The 27,818-nt window shown below is 42.6% G+C and overlaps 1 protein-coding gene across 2 annotated transcripts in view; it reads left to right on the top strand.

Annotated features, from left to right (window-relative positions):
* The window catches only part of ILDR2 (immunoglobulin like domain containing receptor 2), a 61,874-nt gene that overhangs the window by 14,587 nt on the left and 19,469 nt on the right, over nucleotides 1–27,818 (top strand). The window contains exons 2-6 of one of the 2 annotated variants that reach the window (XM_012745308.2): nucleotides 1,011–1,343; nucleotides 2,231–2,350; nucleotides 21,244–21,300; nucleotides 24,103–24,249; nucleotides 25,343–25,519. In XM_012745308.2, the coding sequence (XP_012600762.1) occupies nucleotides 1,011–1,343; nucleotides 2,231–2,350; nucleotides 21,244–21,300; nucleotides 24,103–24,249; nucleotides 25,343–25,519 (834 nt within the window). The remainder of the gene's footprint in view (nucleotides 1–1,010; nucleotides 1,344–2,230; nucleotides 2,351–21,243; nucleotides 21,301–24,102; nucleotides 24,250–25,342; nucleotides 25,520–27,818) is intronic. The other variant, XM_076000355.1, reaches the window with a different exon arrangement.

Below are 27,818 nucleotides of genomic sequence, written 5' to 3'. Positions count from 1 at the left end.
CTGGGTTTTGAAAGATGTGAAAGAATTTTCCCAAGGAGAGACATGAAGAAAAAGCATTCCAGAAATGGGGAAGATCATATACAAAGACTTATGGATGTGAAACCACATGTCCCATTTGGGGAAACTGTTAGTTCTTTGATATTCTTGGAGCTTGGTGCTTAGATAGAGTTGCTTCAAGAAAGAGGTGAGAGGTGAGGCTGAGGAGGTAGAAGAAGCTAGGGGATGGAGTACCTTGGATTCCTTGCCAAGGATTTTTGGTTTTATCCTGAAGACCATGGAGGACCAGTGAAGTGTTTTAAGAAAGAGATCCATGGCTGCGCGCGGTGGCTCATGCCTGTAATCCTAGCACTCCGGGAGGCCAAGGCAGGAGGACTGCTTGAGCTCAGGAGTTCGAGACCAGCCTGAGCCAGAGTGAGACCCTAAAAATAGGAAAATTAGCCAGATGTTGTGGTATGCACCTATAGTCCTAGCTTCTCAGCAGGCTGAGGCAGGAGGATCACTTGAGCCCAGGAGTTTGAGGTTGCAGTGAGCTATGATGATGTCACTGCACTCTAGCCGGGCAACAGAGTGAGACTCTATCTCAAAAAAAAAAAAAAAAAAAAGAGCTATAACAGTCCAATTTAGAACAATCACCTAAATTATAGCAAGGACAATGTACTGGATATGGACAGACTGAAGGCAGGAGACCAGACAAGAGATTATTGTAATATTAATAATCCAAGCAAGAAATGAAGAGGACCTAAACAAAAGCAATGGTAGTAGGATAAAAAAGAAGGTAAGAAATATTAAAGATGCTAAGAGATCAAGTTGACATGACTTAGTGACTAATTGGATATAGGGAGTGAGGGCATGTTTCTGGACAGGCAACCAGATGGATATTGATGCCATTAATTGTACGAGCAAAAGTGGGGTGGGGGACACAGGTTAGGGAAGTGAGGTGGAAAGACATGTGGTAGAAGGTGAGATCCAGGATATGGACACCGTTTGGACATGTTCATTCTGTTTTGCAGCCATGGCTGAAGGCCTTCAGGTCACAGTGCCCGACAAGAAGAAGGTGGCCATGCTCTTCCAGCCCACTGTGCTTCGCTGCCACTTCTCCACGTCGTCCCATCAGCCTGCAGTCGTGCAGTGGAAGTTCAAGTCCTACTGCCAGGATCGCATGGGGGAATCCTTGGGCATGTCCTCTCTTCGGGCCCAGTCTCTCAGCAAGAGAAACCTGGAGTGGGACCCCTACCTGGATTGTTTAGACAGCAGGAGGACTGTCCGAGTGGTAGCTTCAAAACAGGGCTCAACTGTCACCTTGGGAGATTTCTACAGGGGCAGAGAGATCACGATTGTTCATGGTAATAATGCCCCTGTTTTGAATCTAGGAAATGGGTTCTGTTCTTCCCTTACCTTACGTCTATAAGGGGATGCCAACCTCTCACCCTTTCAGACCCTCAAGATGTTGATTTCTTGGAGATGGGAGCATCAAGAGACCTAGCAGATTGCTTTAATGAGATGATGAAGGGAGGAAGGGTGGGCAGTATAGTATCTAGAGAAGAAACACATGGGCTTTGGGAACAGTCTTTCCAGAGCCCGACATGAAGTCTCAGGGGCTTCTTATCAGAACTGAATTGAAATGGGTTCTAGGGAAAGAACTTCAGACAAACATCCTACACTTTGACATCAGCCTTTGGGCCCTTTCCCACATGTAGAAAGCAGAGCAGACTTTCCTAAGGAGTCCTCTGCTGGGAAAAGGGATGAATTAGTACAAGTTACAGAGCCAGGTAGCTGCCCTGGCCTGAGTCCCAGGTGGTCTCATCAGTCAATTCCACCCTTTCTCCTGCTCCCTAAAGCTTTGGACAACAAAAGGTCCCAAAAGTCTGATATGACCTATTTGATTATTTGAATTTTGAAGAACTCCTGTAAAGTGAGCTTATTCCCAGGAGTCCAGAATAATTCTAGAATTTATCTAGCTCTCAGAGGCCTCTGCAGGCCTGGTTCAAAGCCAGCATCTACTCCTGAAATAGGACTAGCACTAGATGGTTGGTTTCTGGCTGTGCTCTAATTCTCTGTCCTTTGTTTGTTTCTTTTAAATAAAGCATATACCTTTCTATCACTATTCAGGTAAAGAAATAGGACACTACAGACATCCCAGAAGGGCTCTCCCCCCTCCAACCCCCCATTGTTCAGTGTTTTTCTTTCAGAGGACAGGTTTAGGACTGGGTCCTTCTTTTTGTGATAACAGATGCAGATCTTCAAATTGGAAAACTCATGTGGGGAGACAGTGGACTCTATTACTGTATTATCACCACCCCTGATGACCTGGAGGGCAAAAACGAGGACTTCGTGGAACTGCTGGTATTGGGTAAGTGAGAACCACAGGTGACATTTTCGTCATAGACGGCTTGCACTGCCTCTTTTCTTGCTTCCAACCCCGGTGTGGGTCAGCAGGTTGCATTTGTGCACAGACAAACCTTTTTAGAATATGTGCTTTATGAGCAGTAGCTATACTTATTATACCTTGTTGCTTGAAGGCTCTGACCCCCTTTTTGTTAGTGTCCCTAATATTTATTCTGCTTTCTTAGTTTTCTCCTCCTCCTTTCCACTTTCACCTTTAACCCTGATTTCTCTCTTCTCTTATAATTTACTTGTCTTTTTATATGCTAATTTTGAAGAAAATGCCAGAGGCTTCTTGAGCAGGGTACTCCCGGATTACTGGAAGATAAGAATTCATTGATGTGTCAGGACCTCTGGAGACATTAGGAGTCTTTTCCTACTCAATTACCTCCACTTAAGACAATCATAAAGAAAGGTAGCTATAAACTGGAGAGTTTAGTGATAAAAAGTAGCCAATGGAAAGAGCTGTTTGAGAGATGCTAAGTGTTTAATTGGAAGGCAAATTTCATGAAACCTAAAAGTGTCTGAGTTATTCTCAAAACAAATATATCTAATCCTTATTAATATTAATTTCTTCATAAATGAAAACTCATTACTTTTGGCTACTTTTCCTTTTGCGTGGATTGGAGGAATGTCAGTGGGAGCTGGCTTCCTTGTACGAAACTGAAAATTGAGCACATATTTTGTGCTTTATAATTGTTGGGTGAACAAGAAAATTAGAATAAAAACATAAAAAAATTAAGAAAAGAAACTGCATCAATTTGGGGAGAAAAGGTAGCTCAGGGTATATACTTGATGCCATTTTTCACAAGAAATTACATTTTTTGTGGTTTCCAAGAAACCAGGTGACAGCAATTTAGGAGAATATATTAAAATAAGGGTACCTCCTTCTAAAGGCAAATGAGGTTGAAGGTTGATTTTTTTTTTACCCTCTGTGGGAAACTCAATTCCCAAGGAGAACATGGCATTGCTTTAGGATTTCTAGTTTTAGCCTTTATCATAATTGTGTGACTTTGGCAAAACAACTGTTCTGATGTTTTAGTGTTATATTTTCCAAATTGAATTAAGGTAATAATGGTCTACCTTATTTAGAAGGTTTATTTTATTTTATTATTTTTTTCTGGGAAAGAAGTTTCTCTGCTTTTATTTATTTATTTAATTTCAGCATATTATGGGGATACAAATGTTAAGGTTACCTATATTGCCCATGCCCCCCTCCCCCCTCGAGTCAGAGCTTCAAGCGTGACCCTCCCCCAAACATTGCACATCTCACTCATTGTGTTTGTATATACTCATCCCCTCCTCCCCCCTCCCACCTGCTCAACACCCAAAGAAGGTTGATTTTAATTCAAACATAATCCTTGGGTCCAGTATATAAAGTATAACTGTTGTGACTTATAAAAGAATGGAAATATGTCAGATATTCAATAGGAAATGAAACAGTAAAAGACTCATACTGACATTGTCAAATAACACAGGGAGATCAGATTTGGGATCCGCTGTGACTCTGTAAATCAGAAGGGAATAAGAAGATGAATTTTTGCTTAATCATACAACTCTAATGGCCAAGTTTGAAGGAACAAGTGGTTCATTGAGCCTGCAATTAGCTAATTGTGAACACAGTTATTTGGCCGGGGCAGCCATTTGCAGAGAAGTAATTGCCTGTGATGTAAAAAGGAGGCCAGGTAAAAACCACTTTAAATAATTTGGTCCCAGTTGTTCTGCAAACGTGGGGAAACGGGTAGAGTGACAGCACTGTCACCTAAGGATGTTCTGAAGTGTATGGAGGGCATTCCTCTGGATCAAAACATACAAATCAACTTGGGTAAAGATGCTATTCTCAGGACAAAAAGGGGTCAGCAGCTGAGAGGTGGGTGAAGGAAGACTCAGATGACAGTGGTCACCAATGATGGGAGGAAAGATGAACAGAAATCAGTGTTACTCTAAAAGAATCATAAAGCAAACTGGGAAGGCTGCAGATCAAAACTCACGGCAGTAGAAGTAGCACATCTGTGAAATAAGCATACATGCTGGGGTTCTTGGGGAGGAGACACATAATTCTGTTATGTTCCACATTAATTAGAAGCATTCAAAGCATGATTAATTTGTCATGGAAACTTTCAAGGGCAACACTAGTTGTGTTACTTATTTTTAAAGGGGTTAGTTTGAAACCCAAGAAAATTTTCTGGATGCATCAAGTACTACTATATTTACTATACAAATACATAATTCTGGAGGCTTGTCTTGATACTCCTTTATAAAACTTTTCAAAATGCTGTCACAGTTTTAAAAATTCTAATTTTGTAGTTGTTACATCCTTCAGGCCTATTTGTTAGGTGCTCTTTTTGTGTGAGACCAGGAGAACAAACTGATTTCTGAGATCAACCCCTAAAGAGAGGAAGACCTCAGTGGGAAGATAACTGGGGCCCACAGTTTGCTAATTATGTCCATGAGCCTCCGGTTTAGTCATTGAATTTTATATAAGGAATGATTGGAGGATTTGGTCTAGTGAACGAGGATTTGGAACAGAGAGCATGGGAAGTGTCTCCAAGTGTCTGAAGTGAAATTGTGTAGAGGGAATAAAAACATACTCTGGCTAGGTAAAATTGAACTAGGGTGGAAGTTATAAGGGGAGGGAGTCTGTCTTAGTGTAAAAGGACTGTTAACAACTGGAGACATTGAGAGAGAGAATGAGTGTTCTTAGGAGTAGTAAGTTCTATGTCTCTGGAGGGAGGTGTTCAAAAGGATAGAAATTTTCTTATCGGAGTTAGTATATCAGGCACTTATGCATAGGAAAAGGTACTCAGCTGAGTTTCTTTAGAGCTTTACTTTGATTCTAAAATTCTTGGATTAAAAAGTAGATGAACATGATTGATGTGACTACCTTGATGAATAAGAAAATGACCTCCCGGGAATTCAGTCCTTATGATGGAGATAAAGAGTATTACAGGTTGGTCACAAAAACATACAGGGTGATGCCCATTCACAAGGAAGCCAGAAGGAATAAACTGTGGTCTTCTGCAGTAGGTCAGGGCTGATAGGACTAATCTCCCAAGAGTGAATTAAAGAAACTATTGATGGTGGTGTGAAGGAGTCAACTACTTTAGCTCTTCTTAGAGATGATCACAAAATGGAGAGCAGAAAGCTGGCTGGAATTTCAGATAGTGAATTAGTAAGGAAAGATGAGTTAAAGAGATAAATTGGAGACAAAGTTAAGAAAAATTTCATTTCCTCATTATACTCACAACGGTGAGGATGGAAAAGTTGATGGAGCAAGATTGTGAAGTATCTTATGATTAAGACTACGAAGTTTAGACTTCATTCTGAAGACTTTGGGGAGCAAGTAAAGAAACCTTAAACAGAGGAGATGAGATTAGATCTTAGCATCAGAACACTGGTTAGCAGCAGGGTAGGCAATGCATTGGAGAGAGGAGGGCTAGAGCCAGAGAGCTGTTCAGGTGGGATGGCAGCTGCCGCAGCAGCACAACTGAAAGGTATGAAACTCTGAACCAGAAGAGACAACATAGAAACATTTCTGAGATGGAAGCAATGGATCTTGGTGACTAATGTATGAAAGAAAATGAGAGAGAAGAAGGATGAATCAAAGAGGATGCGTGATTTCTAGCTAGCAGAGAGGCCACCAACTAAGGGAGAGGATGCTGGCGGGAAAGCAGGTTGGGTAGGCAGGAGAATGAGTTTGCTTTTAGACATGTTGAATGTAAGATGTTTGTGGGACACCAAGATGGTGATGTCTTGCTGACAAATAAAAATGTAAGTCTGGAACTCAGTGGAGAAGTAAGGATTAGAGATAATAGATTTGAGAATCATGAATGATAGAACCATGAAAAAACAGATGAGTCACCTAAAGAAGATTATATAAAGTAAAGAGGGTCAAGGAGAGAACCCATTGGTCTTATATGCTAGTTTTGCCTTGTGTGAGTGGTAGCATTGGTACTACAAGTATACTTGTCTTGATTTCCCTCACAAAATTGGAAGCTTCTTAATTAATGCTGGACTGTGAGCTCTTCAGAGCAAGGACCAACTTCCATTCGTGTTTATATCTGCAATGGCTAGCAGAATGTCTGCAAGAAAGAAGCTTCAGTGAATGTTTTTTATTTTTTTATATTTTATAATTTATATCTTTTATTAGAGTCTGCTAAATAAAAGCTGTAACAAGATAATTCACAAACTATTATATAAGTCTTATGAATTTAATTTCATAAAAAATTAGGTGTATATTTATACTGGCTAACCTAAAAATATTATATTTCATCGATGGTCTAAAATACTTCATAAGAGAGTTAGTTCCTGCACTAAAAACAATCCCATCCGTTCTTTAATACATGTTTTACAACCAAAAGTTTGTGCTCTTAATCAAAAAGACCCACAGACTAATTCAGCATGTAAAAAATAAATTTTACAAAAAATCCTCGATATCACTTTCAAATCTACTTTTATTTTTCCTTTTTTCCTCCACACATACAGAACTTCCCCCCACACTGCATTTCTTGCAGCTATAAAGGCACTTGATGTTGGCCAGGTACCAGTGAACGTTTTCTTGAATGATAAATAGGCATAATCTGTAACTCATACTTACTTTGTTCCTCTTAAGTATTAGTCAACGCTGAGTATATTTGTTGACTTGTACAGTGTCCAAACAATAAACATTTACAGTCTCAAGTGAGATAACATGATTTAATCTCATTGGTCATAATTCTTTGTCTGGTTATTTAAATTATTACTAGTGATAGATTCATTGGGGACCGTGGTTGAAAGCAACACAAATAGGCTCTGGCTAACTTAAGCAGAAAAGGAGTTCATTGGAAGGATATCAAATTTGAAAAGAAGGCTGGACAATCCATCTTAGAAAAGAATAGGATATTAGGGTAATACTTGTCAGCGTCTATACAACCAACCCCCAAACCTCAGGGACTTACCACGCTAAAAATTTATCAGTTCTTTTTGTCATAGTCAGAGGTAGGTTAGGAAGCTCACTTGGGTAGCTCCCTTCCAAGTGGTGCTGCGGGGATCTGAATTCCTCTGTTGTTTGGCTCTGCTGTGTTGGAGACCTTTGCTCCCTGTTGCACAGAGAGTGAAAAAGGTCATGTGAGACTTTCTAGGGGACATATCTGATAGTGACATGGATCACTTCTGCTGTCTGATAGTGACATGGATCACTTCTGCTGTCGTTTTGTGTATGCCCTGGAAGAAAATAAAAATTATTTGATCACGGCACAGTCTGACCTGCCAGAGATACTCCAGGGTCTGTGTAGCAGGAATGAATGGGCAACATCTTTAGGTCTCCATAGCAAGACAAAATTAACTGTTGTTTTTTTTTTCCTGTTCTTACATTTTCCCACTAAAGAATCAAAGTCTCAGGACAGAAGTTCTACTTGGCCCAGTTTGGTCAGTTGTCTATTGCTTAGCCTTGGGAGATCAGGGGCTTTGAGGACTAGTCCATCAAGAAATGAAGAAGAATTAATTCCCCAGAGTAAATTAGAACACTGTTTAAAAAGAGAAAGACTAGATATGGGATGACAAGAAAAGCACTATATGTTTACCAAAGTGATGCCATTACTATATCTACCCCTAATATTAGTATACACTAACTAATAAGTTGTAGTTCACAAAGTTTTTCTATAATAATCGTATAAGGTAGGAGACAAGGTTATTTTCCTTATTTTCCAAATGAAGAAATTAATGTCCAAGTTTTATGACTATTGTCCCAGATTTTTTTTAAAAAGTGTCAATAATCACACCCAAGTGTCTTGATTGCTAGCCTCATCTCCTTCCACCGCGCCACATGAGCGGGCTGTGGTACTGTGGTATGGTGAAGTGAAGCCTCACTTCAAAGTTGTTCTTAGTTCTCATCTAGACTGCATACCTCCCCACTGAGCATGACTCACACCTCCTTCCACCCCATACATCTGAACCATCCACAAATGGATGCTTCTTTCAGAGGTTTCAGAAATATCCAAAGACATGTGATTCACAGAAATGGGAGGACAACCACTGATTCAACATTAAACATGAAAACTATACTGAACACCCTTTAATGTCTTTGTGATTATTCAGAAGGTAAAGTCATTCTGAAGTTGGAAATGCACCCAGTGTTTTGGGTGCTTTGAGATGACAGTGACAGGTACCTAAGAAAATTCAGACAGACATTTGGGACACAGGGCCATACCAGCAGTCACAGAAGGTGGGAGTGTCCAGAAACCTGCCACTCTGAGATTAAACATTGGTCTAGGATCAATGGCAAGGACAGGCTGTTTATAACCTGGAACCATGCCACTGTTTGGATAGGAATAAAGTTCCCTGGGGCATCTCCAGCTGGCAGGAAAAGGACTTCACCATTTCAGGAAGGCTCAAGCAGGGAAGTTATTATTTTAAAACCTAAAAGCAGCTCTCCTTGTTCTTTCTTCTTTCTATGTACAATGTGAGGGCTTGACCCCTTCTTTCTGATGTCCCATGTGGTAGCTTGTTTTTTAAGGGCCTTTAATTAGAAAAGGGGGGAAAGGCCCTGGTGGAAATGTGGCTGGAGGGACACCCCTGCCCCTGGGCCAAGAATAGAATAAAAGGATATGAGCCAAGGAGTGTTTAGATTGAAGCTAAGGAAGACATTCCTAATGGTAAATAACAATGTTTGGAAATTATGGGTGGTTGTGGTAAATTATAGAAACTCCTTCTCTGATGAGCTTTTAACATGGAACAGGTTCTCTTGTCTAGGATATTAGGTTAAACAAGATGGTTTTTCAGAGTCCTTTCTATGATTTTGACTTTATTTAAAAGATTTACAGATTGCAGAATTTATTCTCTATAGCTGGTGACGCATCAAATACTGCTGTTTCATTTTGTTTTAATAGTTTCTGTTTTAGGGGAAAAAAAAGATATGTGTTTATTGTGAAAAATTCAAAACATACAAAAGAAGAAAATATCTCCTAAAAATCTCACTATCCAGAGCTAACTGTTATATTTCTCAGAACTCTTTTGATTGCAAGGGATAGAGGCTCAAACTGGCTCAGGTGAACTTTTTGGTTTAGGTAACGGATAAATCCAGGGGTATTACTAGCCTCAAGCATAGCTGAGCACCGCTGTTTGGATTATGTGCTAAAGAATCTCTATCTCCTTTTCTCCCTCTCCTGGGCTGCACTCCGCTGGGTTCATTTTGTTTTCAGGCAGGCTCTCTCCATATGGGGCAAAGATGGCCCCCAGTAGGTCTAGGCTTCCATGGTCTTTAGCATCTTCCATTTCAGGATGATCAAGTGCCCCTTGCCCCATAGTTCTAGTAAAAGTCTTGTTGTTGGGGGTGGCCTGTATGTTGTGGGAGGAACGTAATTAACCACCAGCCCCAACTGAACCATATGAATTTGAAGGGAATAGGGAAAAGGAGCCACTTGCTAAAGAAAAAATCAGGAGGAAATTTGTCTCCAAATGAAGAGAAAAAGAATCCCAGCAAGGCAAAAACAAATACTGTTAACATTTGGGGAAATTCGTCAGTTTCTGGGTCTTAATGGGCCAAATGCGATGTTAATCCTGGAAGCCAGAAATAGGTACGTTCCCAGCAGGTCCTTGTGAGTAAGCGCTAATTTGGAATGGATTCTTCCCCAGGAATGCAGTGCCACAGAATTTCCTTTATTTTTCTGCCCTGCTCCTATTTTTTCTTCTATCTCCTCCTGTGTTTTACCCAGAAGTGCACAGTATTTTACCTAGAAAGTGGTGAAGTAATGGGCAGGCATGGATTTCTTTAAAAATCAAGTTACTTACCATGTTGTGCCTGAAGTTGTTATGCTAGTCTAAAATAAACTTTTCTGCCCATTAGTATTAAAGAGCCACTAAGAACCTACTAAGAAATCAATGAATTCTTGGGAGGGAACATCTCAGAATTTGTGATTGACTTTAGGGATGCTCGATGCGAGTGTGTTTCTTCCTAAGGCTGTGCAGAAATGCCCTAGCACCCACCCCTGCATTACTGCTGCCTCGGTTTGAATCCTGTCCACCCTCCACTCCTGTGACTTCAGTTAAATCTGCTCAGAAAGGCTACTTGTTGCCAAGCCTCCCCCTCCCCCTTCTTCCCTCTTTGCCAGCCCGAGCCTGGTGCTGCTAACCAAGGAGATTTGATGATTAAAAGGGCCTCAGCTCCCAGAGTTCCCATGGCAACAGCCTCCTTGGAGGTCTTTGTTGCCTGCTAAAACTTTGATCTCCGAGAGTGGCTGCTGCTGTTTCTCTCTAAGATTTACAAACAGAGGAAGAGGGAAAAAGAATTGGGGGAGAAGAAAGAAAAAAGTTTACTCCTGGCAGAAGGGAGAGAAGGAATTAATTACAGAGCCACACTCTAACCATAAATCTGAAGGTTACTTCTTTGGAACATCTGATTGGGCTGTGCCCACATTTTCATTTGCAGACTCGATTTTGCTTCAGATATGCTTCAGATTATGCGTCAGTGGGGTTGATTCCACTGACAGAATCATCCATTCTATCGTCAGCAGACACCTGTGCCTTTACATTTCCAGAACAGCTGAAATTACTCCACAGCTCCCATGAAAAAAGAGACAGAAAACAAATGAGAAGTGACTTTTCAGGCCTCAGCCCTGCTCCCTTTTCTTCAAGCACTCTCTCCTAGCTCTGGCCTGCTCTGCACTGAGCTTACTTAGATGCCTCTGTTGGTCTTGTTTTTAAAAAGAAGAACCAGAAAAATGTGTTGAAGGGATGGAGGAGAAAGAAGAGCCAGGAAAGTTAGCCAGGCCTCAACTAGAATCTGATTCAGGTTTAATGATTGTCAATAAGAAGCATTCTAATAAATAAGGAGTAGGGTTTATGGTTTCTCCAAAGACATGGGACCATGCCTTTTATTCTTTGTAAGAAGCCTCCTTTGGCCTTCAGACCTCTTTATTGCATAGTCTCAACCTTGCTTCTTGATAGGCAACATGTGGAGTCAGTTTTGCTTCAAGTATGATTTGTATTTAAATTATCCTTTAAATTTGACCAGTATTTTTGCATCCTATGTCTCTAACACAGTGAGGATACAAAATAAATAAATGACAGTATCTTGTCCCTATAATAATTACTGTCTTTTGGTGATGATAAAAGTTATGTTTCTGAAGCAATTAGAGAAGAATATAAAAATGATTAAATCTGTATTTGGATATTAAATATGTGGGTCATTGATTCTCTAGAGGGAGCAGTTTTGTCTTCCCAGGAGACATTTGGCAATGTTTGGAGACATTTTTTGGTTGTCACAACTTGGGGTGCTAGGGCATCTAGTGGGTAGAGATCATGGAGGCTGCTAAGCATCCTCTAATACACATGGCAGCCCTCCTGTACCCAGCAAAGAATTATCTGGCTCCAAATATCAATAGCACTGAGGTTTTGAAACTCTGATTTTGACCAAATGTCTATCTGGATACTGGATAAGTCTGTCTGGATACTTGAGGTCAGGCCACCCTGGACTCAGTACAGCAATATGACGTTGGACAAGTCAATACCTATGAGCCTGGGTTTCCTTATCTGTTAAATGGGGGAGCGTTTTATAAAAGTTACATGGAAGACCTGTTGTGAAGATTAAGTAACATGTGATAACTCTGTAAATGTTAATTTCCTTCTCCCACTCCTTCCTATTTCCTACACCTCATTGCCAGTGTGTCACTCCTAATCTGAGGGAACCCTCTTTAGGGAATGCTACATGTGGAGACTCCTGCTAAAGGGCTGCTTGTCCTGCCCCCTTCCATAGGCGGAGGCTTTAATGGGCCATCTGTGAATTGGCAATCCTATTACTATTAGATTCACATTTTCTCAATGACATCTGTGCTGTGGCTTGCCAGTGGTGACCCTAATCAGCCCTGTGGAAATCTTCCTGCTGGTGGATTTGAGGGCATTGTGTCCCAGCATGCTCGCTTCTGGTTGCTGTATTTTGGTGGCTGTTGGGAGCCCCCATTTCTCAGTGGATGGCCTTTAGTTAATTGCAGGGTGTTCATTGCCTAACCTAAATACAAGGATTCAGTCACACAAGCCATTCAGTGAAGTCTGGAGGGGTTTGGAGAACCCCTAAGACCTGGATTAGGATCTGTGTGGGCCTGGGAAGACTTTAGATAGGGCGACTTCATAACATATGACCCAAACCAGGATGCTCTGTTCAGAGTCCAGGGGAGGAGGTACTCGTAGTAATTTATGCCAAGACAACAGGCCTAAACCGGAACTGTCTAGACCAACTGGTGTGATTGCCACCCATCTTTATATGATGACCACCTTGAAGGATTATCTTACCGACTGAAGAGACAGAAGACCCAGAGGACTTGAGGGCAAGTTAGTGTCAGCTCACTGTCACCTGCTGAACCCTTGCCACTAGTTAATGGGGGCCTACAGTGTGCACATACTTCTCCATTCTGCGCACTTCCACCAAACCGACGGGCGCAGCAAAGCGATGAGGGCTTGACGTGAGAGTCGTCCACCCAAAAATTTGCCCTAAAATTTCCGAACGGTGAAGGGCGTGTGTTGCGGCCGCTCACGGCCCCGCGTCGTGGAGAGAGCAAACCCGAGGGGCTTGCAAGGCGCCCTTCCCCTTCCCAAGTCCCCAGCCCCCGCCCCGGCCGCAGCCTTTACCCCGCCTCACTATTTTCGCTTCACTTGTTGCTCGGCGCCGTGGGAGGAAGCTCGGCCTTCAATCAGCGCGCATTCCTGCCGGCCGCGGTTGCCGTGGTTACCCCGGCGGGAGCGGGAGCGGCTGGGTCAGCCGGCGCGCTGCATTGTCGCCGGCCCCGCGCACGCCGGCCTGGCGGGGGAGGGAGGCGCGGGGCGGGCGCGGAGAGTGGGCGGCACCGGGAGACCGGCTCGGCCCCTGGGAAGAAAGAACCGCAGCCCTTGAAAGCCGGTCGGGAGACAGTCGTTCCATTTTTTTTCTCCCCCCCAAGCCAGCTGCCGCTATTCAAGCGTGCAGGTTTGCCTCTGGCTTGGCTGGACTGGCTTCCCAAGAGAGGGCCTGGGAAAGGCTCCCTGGTCGAAGCCCCCTCACCCCTCGCACCACGAGCTGGCAGGCCACAGAGCAGAGGGCAGCAACTCTTGACAATCTGAAGCCTGCCTGAGACTGCCAGGGCCTTGTTTGGTTAAGGAAAGCAGCCACTGTTGGTGTTTTTCTATCTGTGCTGGTCTGATGGATGGAGCACAGCGAGTTCAGGAAGTCACACTGGGCTCCAAGAAACTCAACCTCCTCCTTCCCTGATATCCCACCCTCCTCCACATCATTTCTGAGTGAAATCTAGCTGTCTTCTGTATTTCATCTCAGGCAAAGTGGAGCATGCCATATTACTAATAATATTTTGTATTTGTTCACTCTCTGGGGGTGGTGGGGTTGGATCACTGTAGCACTTTGCAAAGACAGAGTACTTTGCAATCATTTTTATTGTTTATTAGTTTGCAGCAGCATGGTGAATGCCTTTTAATTAGATCATACTGTGTTATGATATATTCAGTAATCATTTTCCAGTTGCAGCTTTAGAAGGTGCTGAGAATTTCAATGATCTCCAACATTTCCTACATCCAAAAACTATACTTTAATTATATAAATAGAGCAATAATGCCACAAACACAAATTTCAGGGCCATTTACTGCAAATACTAGGAGACTTAAAGAGTAGTTGTTGTACATTTCTAAATCAAGGATCAGCAAATATTGAAGAGTGGTGAGATACTGGGAAAAAATACTGGAATGGGGGTGAATAGACCCAGGTTCTATTCCTGGCTTGATCATTAGTCAGCTGTGTGACTTTAGGTAAGACTGTTAACCTCCTACCTAAAGGTTTCTGAAAATATGGGGTAGAATATAGACTAGATAACCTCTGAGATCCTTTCTAGCTATAAAAATCTTGCTCTTGAATTCCATGTGAATAGAAGAAATCAATTTCTTAGGCCAAGCTTATAATCACTGCCCAATCCTCCCCCCATAGTATTTATTAACAGTTAATTGCAGATGGTCTAATGCTAGTCATTTTATGAAGAGAATTCACTGTCAGCATTATTCTCCTCTAAGACTATAAAGTGAACTAAAATGCAAAAGACCCCAAAAGCAAAAGTAAATACATGAAATTCTTAAGAACATAGTTTATAAATATATATAAAAGAAAGGGAGCCTGTATCCACTTTTATGATAAATAGTCATAAACTAGATTGAATGCATGGTTACCATGGGAATATAGAATAAAAAGAGGGATGTGTATGCCCTTGGGAAATTTCCAGTCTACTTGGGATTCCAGATAGCCATAGAAACAACACTTAAAAGCATAGCCATAGAAACATCTTTACACTTTAAAAGGACCAGAGAAAGGCATCTGCTCTTCTCAAAAACTTAGGAGAGAAATATTTTGGAGGGTTAGGAGCTGAGAGAACAGGGGGTGGATACAGTACATCCTGAAAATGGATCTAGGGCATCTGAGGAAAGCTTGAAAGTGGGATGAATCTGAGATGTGCCTTAAACAGAAGGGAGAAGAAGGGAACCACAAGGATCTGGGGAAGAAAGGCATTCCTCGTTGTCCTAAACAGAAGGTTCATTTGTGTAGTATTGGCAAAGCCCAGGAGGACTCCAAGTTAATAAGTTCAAAGAAATGAATGGAGATAACTATGCTGCCAGCAGTGGTGTCATCATAAGGATGAAGGAAACATTGTTATCCCTCCTTTTCATAATTTCTAATGCAGTGAACAATGTGTCTGTCATCATTAAGTGATTGAGTAGCCGGATCTAGGATCTGAGAATCAGTTTGTCCCAAATACAGAACTTCAGCACTTTCCCTTGCGTTTTGAAGGCTTGGATTAATAATTAGAGCTTGGATTTAATTTTTTAGACCCAAGACAAAAATAATCTCCTTAGCTAAAATTTATGTATATGTGTGTGTGTGTATATATATATATATATATATATATATATATATATATATATATATATATTATATCTCTGTAATGACTTCCTTAAAAATACCCTAGCCTGGTGGTTCTCAGCTCTTGGGTATGGGGTGGGGTGGTGCTTCCATCCCCTTAGATAGCAAGATGGGATGATCCAATGACTGGAGGATGCTCCTTGCATTGAGCCCTGAGTCCAGGCATGCTAAACACTCTGCAACACATAGAATAGTGATGAATGAATGAGTGGATAGTTCCTTAATATTTGTATTAAGAGCCTACTTCCATCTGGGGTTGATAGAAGGCACTATAAAGAGCGGCAGATCAGAAGTCCAGCCAGAAGCTCAGCATACCGAACAATGGGGATTTGCTACTGGACACACATCAAGGTCCTGATGGGGCCGAGTAAGGTGACTTCTCCTGCTGGGGACACCAAGCATCAAGCACAGTCCCTACCTTGGAGGAGTTTCTGTCCTGATAGTTGAGGCACATATAATCAGATCAACCATGAGATAAGTGCTTTAATGAAGCTATATACAGTGGTCCTAGGGAGCAGGGAGGAAGAAGCACCTTCTCAGAGCAGTACTCTTACAGGGCTCTTCCAGAATATATCTGAGTCTTGTGGACTGTGTGTGGTAAGGGATTGAACAAAGCAGTTCAAGTGCTTATCTTAGCAAGGAAGATAAGTAAATTCTGCTTTGAGGGGGCTGACCTACCAAGAAAAGAGGATATAAAAACCCTGGGGAAATGCCACTAGGACATGATTTGTTATGAAATGTGCAAAGATAACATTCTGAGTAGGAGTGGGAAACCAGGCAAGGATTGTGTCTCCAGGGAAAGGTCCCAAGGCCAGGTAGAACCTGATGTCAAAAATGCAAAGACAGTTGATGAAAACAGATTTGGCAGGAAGAAAGTCTTTCTACTTTAGTAAGTCTTGTGACATAGAAGCAGATATCTAAAACTGAGTTCTTATACTCATGCAGTTGGTGAGTATATGAACAGTCGGACAAGCTGCGTGGGCTGGACCTTGAACCTCTCCAGTGTCTTGAGGGAACATGTCTTGTTCCTCTCTGTGTCTCCACGTAGCACAGGATACATTTGTTTGTTGAATGAATGAATGATGAATGAATGAATTAGAGAAATTCCAGAAGTGAGCAGGAACATGTACAAAGAGTTCAGCTGGGGATAACTTCAAAGTAGCAGTGGCCAAAAACAACTGAAATAGAAAACTTTATAGGTAAGATATGTAAATTATTTTAGTCACAGTGTGTGTTTCTACCCTGAGCATTCAGCCCAAAGTGTGTGAACGTGTTTGGCTATGGAGTTTGTGACAGTATGGTATGAAACTAGCACTTGGTGTGTGTGCATATACAAACTATTTGTATGCCTGATTCATTTGGTCTATTCATGTGGAAATTTCTTAAAAGTAGTGGATTCTGCAAGTTTTGGGGAAAACTGTTTGAGTGCTTATATGAAAACTGTATTTTCCACTGATAGTTTGAGCTATGGTTTGAAAAGAAGTAAATGTGGCCTTCTATTTGCAGGGCCTGCTTTCCATCCTTTTCTCAGACATTAAAGTGAATTGTAATTGCCACTCTTAAACTGAATCCTGCAAGAATGACAGTGATTCACAAGTGTTGGTAAAGTGCTGCTGAAATCTGGAATGTATTTACTGCAATTGTTCAGATGCTCCAAGATCAGACCTTCATAGAAGAAGAAAAGATAGAGCATTTCTCTAACTGGTGGTAACATTTCTTAGAAATTGTTAGGGAAGAAGCTGGAAGTAAAATGACTTTCGGAAATATAGGATTCCACCATTAAATCCATTTTTTAAGATACCTTAGTTCCAATAAAATGTAAGACATGGTGTAAAAGCCAGAGAGAACTTTGCACTCTCTCTGCTGTTGACACAATATATTGGAACTGTCCGCTCTCCCAAAATTCCTACTATGTTCTGAATTGTGAAGACACTGAATTTTACCTACCCTACTGCATGACTCTGTTGTTCATATTACTGTGGGCTAACACTACCTACACAGGTGCATTGTGGGAAGTCTTCGTCTTCTTCTGAAGCACTAGCTATTGACTGTTGCTTCAGCGATAAGGAGAAGCTTGATCTATGTCTTCCTGTTGGAGTGACAGGCTTTGTGAATCGTATTCCATTTTTCTGATACACCCTCTCCTTGTTTTAATTTTTTTAATTACAAAAGTAAAATAGTTTAAGGTAAAAAATGAAAATTCCTCCATTGTTCTTCTATGACGCCCATTCTAGCTCCCCAGAAATAAGAAGGGCTATTCGTTTTGTAATACTGTTGCTTTCAGATTTTAATTTGAACATAGGTGGCTAGAGCTTTTATTCATTATCATTCTGTGTGTAGAAGCAGTGTCAGAACACCATTAAAGTAACCTAAACCTATGGGGAAATCCAGCTTTTATGTTTTATCCTCTCATAAATACATCTGTGTGTATATACCCTTCAGAGCTTGCAAACTCATGATCTCTGGGCTCTATACAGCCCAAAGACATATTTTTATGGCTTGTCTAGTGCTTTAAAAATACATTAATTGGTCAGCATGCAGGTAAAAGGGTTTACAGAACTGAAAAATGTATGTATATTAATTGGTTGCCAACATTTGGAAATCAGGATATTTCACATAAAGTCTAGGGTCTGGTGAATCTTGACAAATAGGATGACCTATAACCCTGAAGACACAGGCAAGTGGCTAGAGGTGAGTAGTAGCAGCCCCCTGAAGATAAATGATCTGCCGTCTGCCACACCCCCAGTTGCCTCATGTTGTGTTATTTGCATTACCTCTTGCCCTCTACAGACATTTGAGTTTGCAACTCCAATCTCTGAGTATCAGATGTGAGAACCAAAAATGATATAGATAGGTTCACCATATAACTAACTGTTCAAACTAGGACACTTTAAGAGTAAAAAGGGGTGCTATTAACAATTATATCAGGACCACAGGCATAAACTAGGACCGTCCCAGACATACCAAGATATATGGTCTTTCTATATATAGACCACTTCAGTCAACCCCTTCATTTTACTAATGAGAAAACTAATACCTAGAAAGGGGCAGTAATTTGCCTGTAGTAGTCACCAAATGAGTTAATGACAAAGCTGCCCTAAGCACTCTGACTCCCAGTCCATTGCTTTTTCCAGTATAAGATGCTCTATATAATAAGGATGAGCACTGTATTCTACTTGAATGTATGGATTTTTTTATAGTTTATAATTACCACATAGATAATTTCCTGCAAGAGCTCACAAATTGGTAGCTTATATCATAAATGACATTTCTATTATGCATCTGAGTAATGATTTGGACCATAGCACATCCAGAGATGTTTAAAACATTGATAGGCTTGAGAACTAGAGAGTAAACACAAGCAAAGCTTCTTATTTTACTAATACAAGAGATGTATTTAGACGTGCTAATTTTCCAGATTGGGGGAAAAAAACCAGTAACTGTTTACCTTAAGTAAGTAGCTGATAAGTGGCTTGCTAAACAAACAAACAAACAAACAAACAAAAAAACACTCTGGGCCAGGCGCGGTGGCTCACGCCTGTAATCCTAGCTCTCTGGGAGGCCGAGGTGGGCGGATTGCTCGAGGTCAGGAGTTCGAAACCAGCCTGAGCAAGAGCGAGACCCCGTCTCTACTATAAATAGAAAAAAATTAATTGGCCAACTAATATATATATACAAAAAATTAGCCGGGCATGGTGGCGAATGCCTGTAGTCCCAGCTACTTGGGAGGCTGAGGCAGGAGGATCGCTTAAGCCCAGGAGTTTGAGGTTGCTGTGAGCTAGACTGACGCCACGGCACTCACTCTAGCCTGGGCAATAAAGTGAGACTCTGTCTCAAAAAAAAAAAAAAAAAAAAAACACTCTGTATTGACTTCTTGATCACTGGCTATTGCCTGGTCTTCAAGAGATGTCCAAGATCCCAAATTCCCAAATCTTTGACCATCTGTTTATTGCCTTATTGAGTTTCCAAGAGATATTTGTACAGAGCACACTCCAGATGGGACCAGTGCATGTACTTAATCACTTGCTCAAACTTTGGCCCCAAATCCCTATCTAGTGTCCTACCTGAGCGAACCGTGTAAGCCTTAGGGGCCCCTCTTAACCTTTGGTGAAGGCTTCGATCAAAGGCTAGCCTAGGAAGACACCCTCTTCCAGTGCCCCACGTGGCTTCCACTTGTCCTTCCAAGCGACCTTGCAAGCAGCAGAGCCATCTTAGCAAGTCGAAAGCTGCACAGGACGGAGAACAGAGAGAAGGAAGCCCTTTTTGTTAAAGCCAAAAGCAGAGTTGGCCTAAGCCACTCACCCCTGTACTTCCTTTCCTTTGGAATACACTCTAGTCCCAATTAGCTTTTTAAACATGGGACCATCACCCACATAGACCAGGATACATGTTACCACACTGGCCTCAGAGAGTTGAGGAAAGACCCCTTTTGCCCCACTCAGTAACACCTTGCCGCTGCTACAGTGTCCTCCCCTGGTGTCCTGGATGGAGGACTTCCTTTCCTTTGACCTTTGTCAGAGCTTCTTTTCTGTGGGGTAGCTTGACAGAGCAGCGGATCAGTGACCAACCATGACCTTTAGACTCAAAATATGAACCGTACATATGGGCAACCTTTTCTCTAATGCACCTCAACAAACTTTAACAGGAAAAAGTTGTTTTCTAAACGAGCCAAATCTATATGCACGGCACAGACCACTAGAGCTGCTGTCCAGTAACAACATGTGGGTGCTGAACCCTGAAAATGACAATATTTTGGTGATACTCATATAAGTTAAAAATGGTATTCTACAAATTTCATCTGTTTATTTTTGCTTTTTTAATATAATTGCTAGAAAAGCTAAAATTACCCATGTTGCTTACGTTATATTTCTATTCTAGTCACTGCTGTTCTAGAGGCGGCCGTCATGTACCCACTTGATGTAGAATTTAGTTTTGTGCTTAGGTGCCACAGTGGCTTTTTGCCGTCCCAAGTCTGAAAGGAGGGAATTTTGCTAGTTGTTGCCTAGTGCAACTTACTAGATTATCAAGAGGGCTTCAGTGTGGTAAAGGTATCTGGTACAGGGGCAGAAGTTCATAATACAGTGTTACCTTGATATGAGAACATGGTGAAAACATTCAGGACATCCTTTTATAAATCGGGCTAGTTTTAAAAAGGAATAATTTCCCCCCTCACATCTCCCAGCATCTTGTTTCCTGTACAGCGCTTTGTCTCCCAGCACCCCTGAGGGGCACCTGTTCTGACACCAGCTTTTAAGCTTCTGTGCCATATCATACAGAAGGCACTTGGGTCCATACAACGCCAGCTGTGGGTGCCATATGGAAAAGCCATACCATATACATATGTACAGAGTGTTTCTGAAGCCAGAAGGAGTGTAGAGGAGTGTGTAACCGATCTAGCTTTATCTTTTCCTTGCCTTTGAAAATTTTAATCATTGAAATATCTTTAGGCCATAAATGGAATCATGTAGTGAGATAATTCTGAGTTAAAACCAAATATGTACTTTTGTTTTTATATGGACATAGGACTGTGTATGAATGTATGAAAATGTAGATTGAACATTTAGATCCAGACAAGTTTGACTTTTCAATGAAGTGTATGGAGAGCGTGTATAAATGAATGGGGATGGTGTATGTCAATCTGTTCAACGCAGAGTTTTTCATATTGAAGCAGAGATTTCCTCCTCCTATAAATAGTTGAAGAGAAAGTTCTGTTTCTGCTTCTGCCTAGTTTAGGTACAGCGTTCACTTAGATGGCTGCCAGAGATTGATGGAGAAGGTCATTCTCTTGACTGAGCCCAGCTTTGGTGATGTGCCTCTCATACCACAAAGGCCAGGGACCAGTGGCCCCATGTAGGGATGGTGTGAACTGGAGCCAGGCTTCAGGCTGTGTAATTCCTTTGGATTAACCGCTTTCCTTCTTTTCCTTCCACTTCTTCTAGGCAGGACAGGGCTGCTTGCTGAGCTCTTGCCCAGTTTTGCTGTGGAGATTATGCCAGGTATTCAGTCATTTAACTCTTTATTTACTTAATTTGCTATGACTCCATCTGCCTTGCTTCTGCATTAGTCACTAATTACTCCTTTAATTTATTTGCACATTTGTCTATATACATCTGTGATCTTTTCCAGGATGAACTAAGCCCATCGAAAGAGCCTTTATATTGTATTCCTTCTGTTACTAGGCCCTAAAAGAATAATGATAATTAAAAACAGGCTGAGATGGGAACCTAGTCCTTCATTGTCAGCCATAGAGGCTCTTTGGCAATCTCCGTGCCCATTTTAGTATCTCACCTGTACCCCAGTAGCTATACGTATTCTTAACAGAATAATTATCTACATTCCTTATTTCCTAAGTTATATGTTTACCCATTCATTTTTATTGTACAACCATGTTACTCTGAATTGCCTTTCATAACATTATCAACTTTTTTTCAAACCTTAGGAAAGCTGTCTACCCCTTCTCACTTGAAAAATACACATTGAAAGACCTTTATTATTTTATATACAATTTTAGGGGCTTATTAGTTGCCTTAAGTCTCTAGGGGTCCATGGGCCACATGTCAAGGACCCCTGCCTCAAATATGCATCTCTGTCTTTTTATGTAGCTTCAGTTGAACATCCCAGCCTACAGCAACCCACATCACTATAGTCCCTAAGTAAAGGAGGCTCAGAAAGAAGCAAGAATGAACTGAGGGGAAGGACATATCCAAACTCAAGGAGTAGGAAAGGGTATGATTCAGTCTTGCTTTGGAGGGTTTCTGCCAAAGTTTTAAGGCTGCCTAATAGCAACAGAGATACAATACAAAATATTCTTGGCCATTGGTTTTGGCTGAATTCAAGTTTTAAAAAACATCCAGAGTCTTCACAGTTGAGCTTCACTAATTATTCTTCCATGACTTCTTCTAGTCCTTTCCCACTAGCTGGCCAACCCAAACGTAGGCATTCTTATTAATGTTGCTCCCAAGGACACAATTAGATACCTCTTTGGGAACTATCTAGAGTTCCCAATGTGTAAGCATTTGTTCATCACAAAAAAAAAAAAAAAACAATGTTACATTGTAATGCTTCAAACTAGATGCTATATCTTCCTGTCCCAAGAAAGTGTTACTATATTTTTCATATCTGGCCTTATACACCTGAATTTCCCTCCCTTTTGACTCTAAGAATCCTTTTACAGATAATATTCTTTTGTTTCTCAAATATAACTTGCCAGTCTTTAATCCTTGACTCCCTGACCCAAGTTGTAGCCACCAGTCCATGTGGTTTATCTAAACCTCAGGGCTCCTGTCTGTCTCCGCTGTATCACGTTACTGTGCTCTCGCTATGGCCTAGGCCAAAGGCTTCCGATATCTGACGTCCTTGGCACGAATGCTCTGCAGACCCTGCTGGCGAGTCACGAGGCCTTCTTGCTCCCTCACTGAAGAGAGGTTGACCTTGTAAATTTTAATGTATCTCAGATAGATAAGTGAGGAGGGACATTCAGGAAGTATAAGTTGCTTGTTTGCTAAGGAAATTATATTCTAGACAAAGTCAAATTTTTTTTACCACTTTCATTTTCACCAAAATCAATTTTGCTATTATCACAAAACGCTTTATATAAGAAAAATGTCATATTCTCAAACTCCCAACTAAATGTCCATTTAATTGAAGGAGTATTTAATGATCAAAATTTAAGAAAAACAGTATGTAAATGAGGGTCATTGTAAAGGGGTTTTTGGTGGGTGGCTTTTAACCAAAGTGAACCACTTTAGTTTTTTAGCTTTTAAAGGAAAGCACAGCTCACTTCACAGTCTGTCCAGGCCTCCAGGGGGAAGTTTGGTCCTATTAGCCAAGTCCTAAAAGCATGCTATTGAGACAAGTCACCTGAGGGCTGCAGTCATTTTTATCTAAGCCAATCAGAATTTCTTTCCTTTCTCTTAATCTTTTGGGTGGGTGAATGAAGTATAATTCACATTCAGCTTCTGGCAGAGCAGTGATAATTAGCAGAAGTTGACAAACATACCCATATATACACATCAGCCTTGCCACTCATCAAAGCTCCTAGCCATTTTAGCCCTTTGCTATGCTGACTGTCTAGCAGGGTCAGCTTGAGTGTGATCAAACCAAACCCATTCTCTGGGGATGGGGGCAGTGTCTTCTTTTAAGTCTATGTCTCCAGTTTTCTGTAGCTGTGGACTGTTGTCCTGGTCTAAGCAAAAGGTTTGGATCTTAGCACTGGTGCTGAGTTCAAGAAAGGTGTTATAGAAGTGATCGGCAGGGAAGGCTGATGAATACAGAACGGGCCTGGAGCCTCCTAAATATGGGCTGTGTGTTGACCACATAGACATAGAGACCTTTTTCTCAGGACTTACACTTTTGTAAACTAGATCAACTCGATGACAAAATATAGGTATTCACAGAACGCACCACTTCATAGCTCAGCAGGCAAGGTTCCCCCTCCTCCCAGCCAAGATCTTTCCACCCTTGTCCCATCCTTGTTCTGACACAGTCGATTTGGTAAACCCTTTCCCCGGTACCAGACCCTGAAACTCCCCCATTGCTTTGTGCTGGTCATTACATGTGCCCAATATGATGCAGATCACCTTCTTCCCTTTCCTCCACGCCCCGGCCCTAGGGAGGTCTGCATTCCTCACTCTCAGAGTTTCTCTTGAGTTTGGGGCCTCTGTTCCCCGTTAAGAAATGCTTTCTTCCCCAGATTCCTCCTCCTTACAACCCTTTTCACTAGGGAGGTGCCAGTCAGGGTGCGCCCTGCCCTGAAGGTGGGCTGCCTCAAGTATGGATTTCTCTGTGCATCCCTCCAGAGTGGGTGTTTGTTGGCCTGGTGATCCTGGGAGTCTTCCTCTTCTTCGTCCTGGTGGGGATCTGCTGGTGCCAGTGCTGCCCTCACAGCTGCTGCTGCTACGTCCGCTGCCCGTGCTGCCCAGATTCCTGCTGCTGCCCTCAGGCCTGTGAGTAGAGTGACCAGTGGGGAGCCGTGGGGTGATCAAAGGAAATGCCACCTCTACATGTGACAGAGTTCTTCTTCCATCTCCTTTCCTTCCACCCAAAGAGTTGGTCTTTCCAGACTCTCTCCTCCTCTGGGAGGCCCTGGCTTCAGGGATGACCATCCTTGCTTGCTCCTCACCTACATGTGCCTCTCCGTGCTTTTTATCCATACCTGTCACCCAGTGCATTTGGAACCCTCACTGACGCTACTGATAAAACGGAAGGGCAGGTTCGGGGTGGTGAGGTTGTGGGTAAGACTGTGCCCTCTCCTCAAAGCATTCAAACTAGAGGAGACCTTCTCTGTTCCTCCTCTCCCATGCAGAGAACCTCCTCTTTTTATAAGCAGAGTGGGCAAACTGGCTTTTGGGTACCACCCAACCACAGATGAGTTTTATTTACTCCCATGATGAAATGGGCCACAACAGGGACTAGTCATCATTTGGGGAGTCACAATTTTCACCTTACTGTCTAAGCATTAAGGCATTAAGTTTGACACCCCTGCCATAAACCAAACACATCTTGAAAGAGAGAGGCACACCGGGTATCTTTAGTATCTTTAGGAGTAAAGCAGTTTCGAGGAGGAATGAGGTGTGAAGTCACAGAGCAGAGGCTGTGCGCAAGTTCACTGCTTGCTTTCCTTCTCTAGAAGGGGTTCAGGATCCTCCTTGAAGCAGCCCTGGGCAGCCCCTGTGCCAGGCCTCCTGCAGAAGGGCTGAGACAGCCTAAAGACAGTGTGGTTTTGAGTGGGTTGCTACTGTCACTGAGGCTACTGCTGTGACAGCTCCCAGAACCGCTTAATTACTCAGTTGCCAGGTACTAAACACTGTAATTCCTTATGTCATTGCCTTTTGGTAGAGTGGGAGGGGAGTCAAAGGGAGTGTGGGAGAGTGCTTCTGATGAATCAAGTCAGTCCTAGGAGAACACACACACACACACACACACACACACACACACAGGAGCTCCCTTAAGTGCACCCTCAGGGATGTTTGGTGTGAGTGGGATTTTTGCGGTGGGTGGGACAATATAATCTCTCTTGCTCTTCATCTCCCTCCACAGTGTATGAAGCAGGGAAAGCAGCAAAGGCCGGGTACCCTCCCTCTGTCTCCGGTGTCCCTGGCCCTTACTCCATCCCCTCTGTCCCTTTGGGAGGAACCCCCTCATCTGGCATGCTGATGGACAAGCCGCATCCACCTCCCTTGGCACCAAGTGACTCCACTGGAGGAAGCCACAGTGGTAAATGTAGTTCCAGACTGCCCTGCCCCGTGCTTGTCTTGGGCTCCCGCCTGGTTCCTTGCTGACAAGTGTAGCCAGTTCAGTGACACATCTTTGGAAAATGGCTATCTCCATTCCGGAGGTGGGATCCTTCCAGCTATGTAAGATGTCTTTTGGAGTACGTCAGTCTTTCTAAGGGCCGTAGGACATTGCGACATTGCCGACCACTGCTTTCTTCCTAGGCTCCTCAATAACTAAAATTATGAGAAAAAGAGACTAGGTATCCCTTGAATGCTGATCACTCGGTTAATAAATAGTTATCTCGTCCCTGCCTCATGTTTAGGACTGCACTAGGTACCATGAGGGTCAGTAGAAGTGTAGGACATGATATTTTTTAACAAGCAGTGTGGCCTAATCAGAGAGAGAGAGAATGGACCTTTAAGACAACTAGATACTAAAGAGTACGGTACTTGGAGTCCAAGAAGAGAGTTGGAGTGATTATAGAATCTTCAGGGAGGAGGTGAGATTTGAGCTGGGCCTAGGAATGAGCAGGATTTAGGAAAGTGGAGTGGGGGATGCTGAGCTCCCCAAGTGGGAAGGCCAGTGTGGGGAAGTCCCAGGGCTGGGATGGCACAGTGTGGGTGTCTGGCAGTGTCCAGCTTGTCAGGCTGGTGGAGGAAAGTGGCGGGGCATGGGGGAGCCAGATCAGGGCGGGCCTTGAAACCCCTCCAGAAGAGCCGGGCTTGGTGTGAGAGCCACAGCAGGCAGATGCCTGAGGCAGGGGTGGCACCGAGACAGGGTAAGTGATAAAAGGGAGAGAGTAGAGCCAGAGAGCATGAGCTAAGACGTGATTGAAGCCATGCCGGCGTGAGCATCCGGATTATGATGGAGACCATGGGAGTTGAAATGCGTGGGTAAATCTGAGAGACACTTTGAAAGAAGCAATGAGACGTTGGGGAATGAAGGAAAGGGAGGCTCCAAGATGACCCCAAGTAGTCTAGTGGTACAGATCATAGACAGGAATGAAGTAATTGGTGGGGAGAGCTGATTTGGGTGAAGATTAGCCCCATTTGCAGCAGGATAAATTTGTAGCTATTGGCAGGGGTATGGGGTAGAGGTGGAGGGACAGGGTAGGACAGGGAGGTGGAGGGGCATGAAAATATAGCTTTCCTGTGGCACTGAATAGGATTACAGGGCAGTGAAGTACCCTGTAGTGAATCATTGTATGTGTTGTAGATTTAGGTGATTTTTAAATCCCTAGATGTGGATGAGCCACAAGGCTTGGTAACACAGACATGTCTCCCCGGGAGGTGTCTGCAGTGCCTGCAGGGGGCAGTGGGGAAGAGTCTCAAGCCCACTTAATGAATTGCCGGTGCCTGACTGTGGAAGGAGTAGATATCCTCAGTGAGTAAGTGGTGTATGGGTTTTTCTCTCCCTGGAACTATTAGTAGAATTCTGACGTCTGAGGCAAAATGAGTCACAGACTGAGAAGTAAAAGTTAATGATCAAGGACACACAGGGAATTAGAGAGATAAAGACAATATGGTCCCTCTCCCCGAAGGATGGTGTGGGCAAAAGAGACATTAATGGAACTTGTCTCACGCTCTTTATTGGCTGTTGCTTTTTTCCCAATCTTCTTTCTCCTCCCTTCCCTCCAGAATCCTTTCCCTCTTACTTTTTATTTAATGGATTCTCATAACAAAACTATTCTTATTTGTAGAACAGCAAATACTTCCTCTTTCCCATTTTTTAGTCTTTTTCCAGTTCCTGCTTGTTGTAGTTCAATCATTTTGGCCCCATCCTGCCATACTAACCAACTGTAATTAGAAGTGGCTTTAAAAATAGGAAAATGTGTTATTTCATATGACAAGAAATGCCAAGGTAGGGTAGTTCTAGGGTTGGTTAATTGAACGGTTCAGGTGGCATCTTTCCAGTTTTGGTTCTGTCACCCGGAGCACATCCTCTGTCCTACTCGGCTGGCTCCACTCGTGATCCCTTGATGTCTGCTGTAGTTTCGGGTATTAGGTGCATTCAGAGATAGAAAACGGTCTGACTCTGCCTCGCGCCACTTTTCTCAAGAGTGAAAGAAACTTTTCCAGGAGCTCCTCCCCCACTCAGCAGACTTGTTGCAGTTTTATCTGCAAGAATTGTGTCCCTACCTGTTCCTAAACAAGATTGGCCTGAACTAATCAAGAGGTAGACTACCTCTTAGGCCTAAACAGCTATTGACTGTGGAAGTGAACAAAATCGGGGTTCTGTTAGCAAGGAAAAAGGGGAAAGATGGCAGTCAGTGTCACCACGGCTAGTTTGTCTCATGTCA

This window comes from Microcebus murinus, chromosome 2 (genome assembly GCF_040939455.1).
Source record: "Microcebus murinus isolate Inina chromosome 2, M.murinus_Inina_mat1.0, whole genome shotgun sequence".
Classification (NCBI taxonomy): Eukaryota; Metazoa; Chordata; class Mammalia; order Primates; family Cheirogaleidae; genus Microcebus; species Microcebus murinus.
This window is presented reverse-complemented; position numbering and strand designations above follow the sequence as displayed.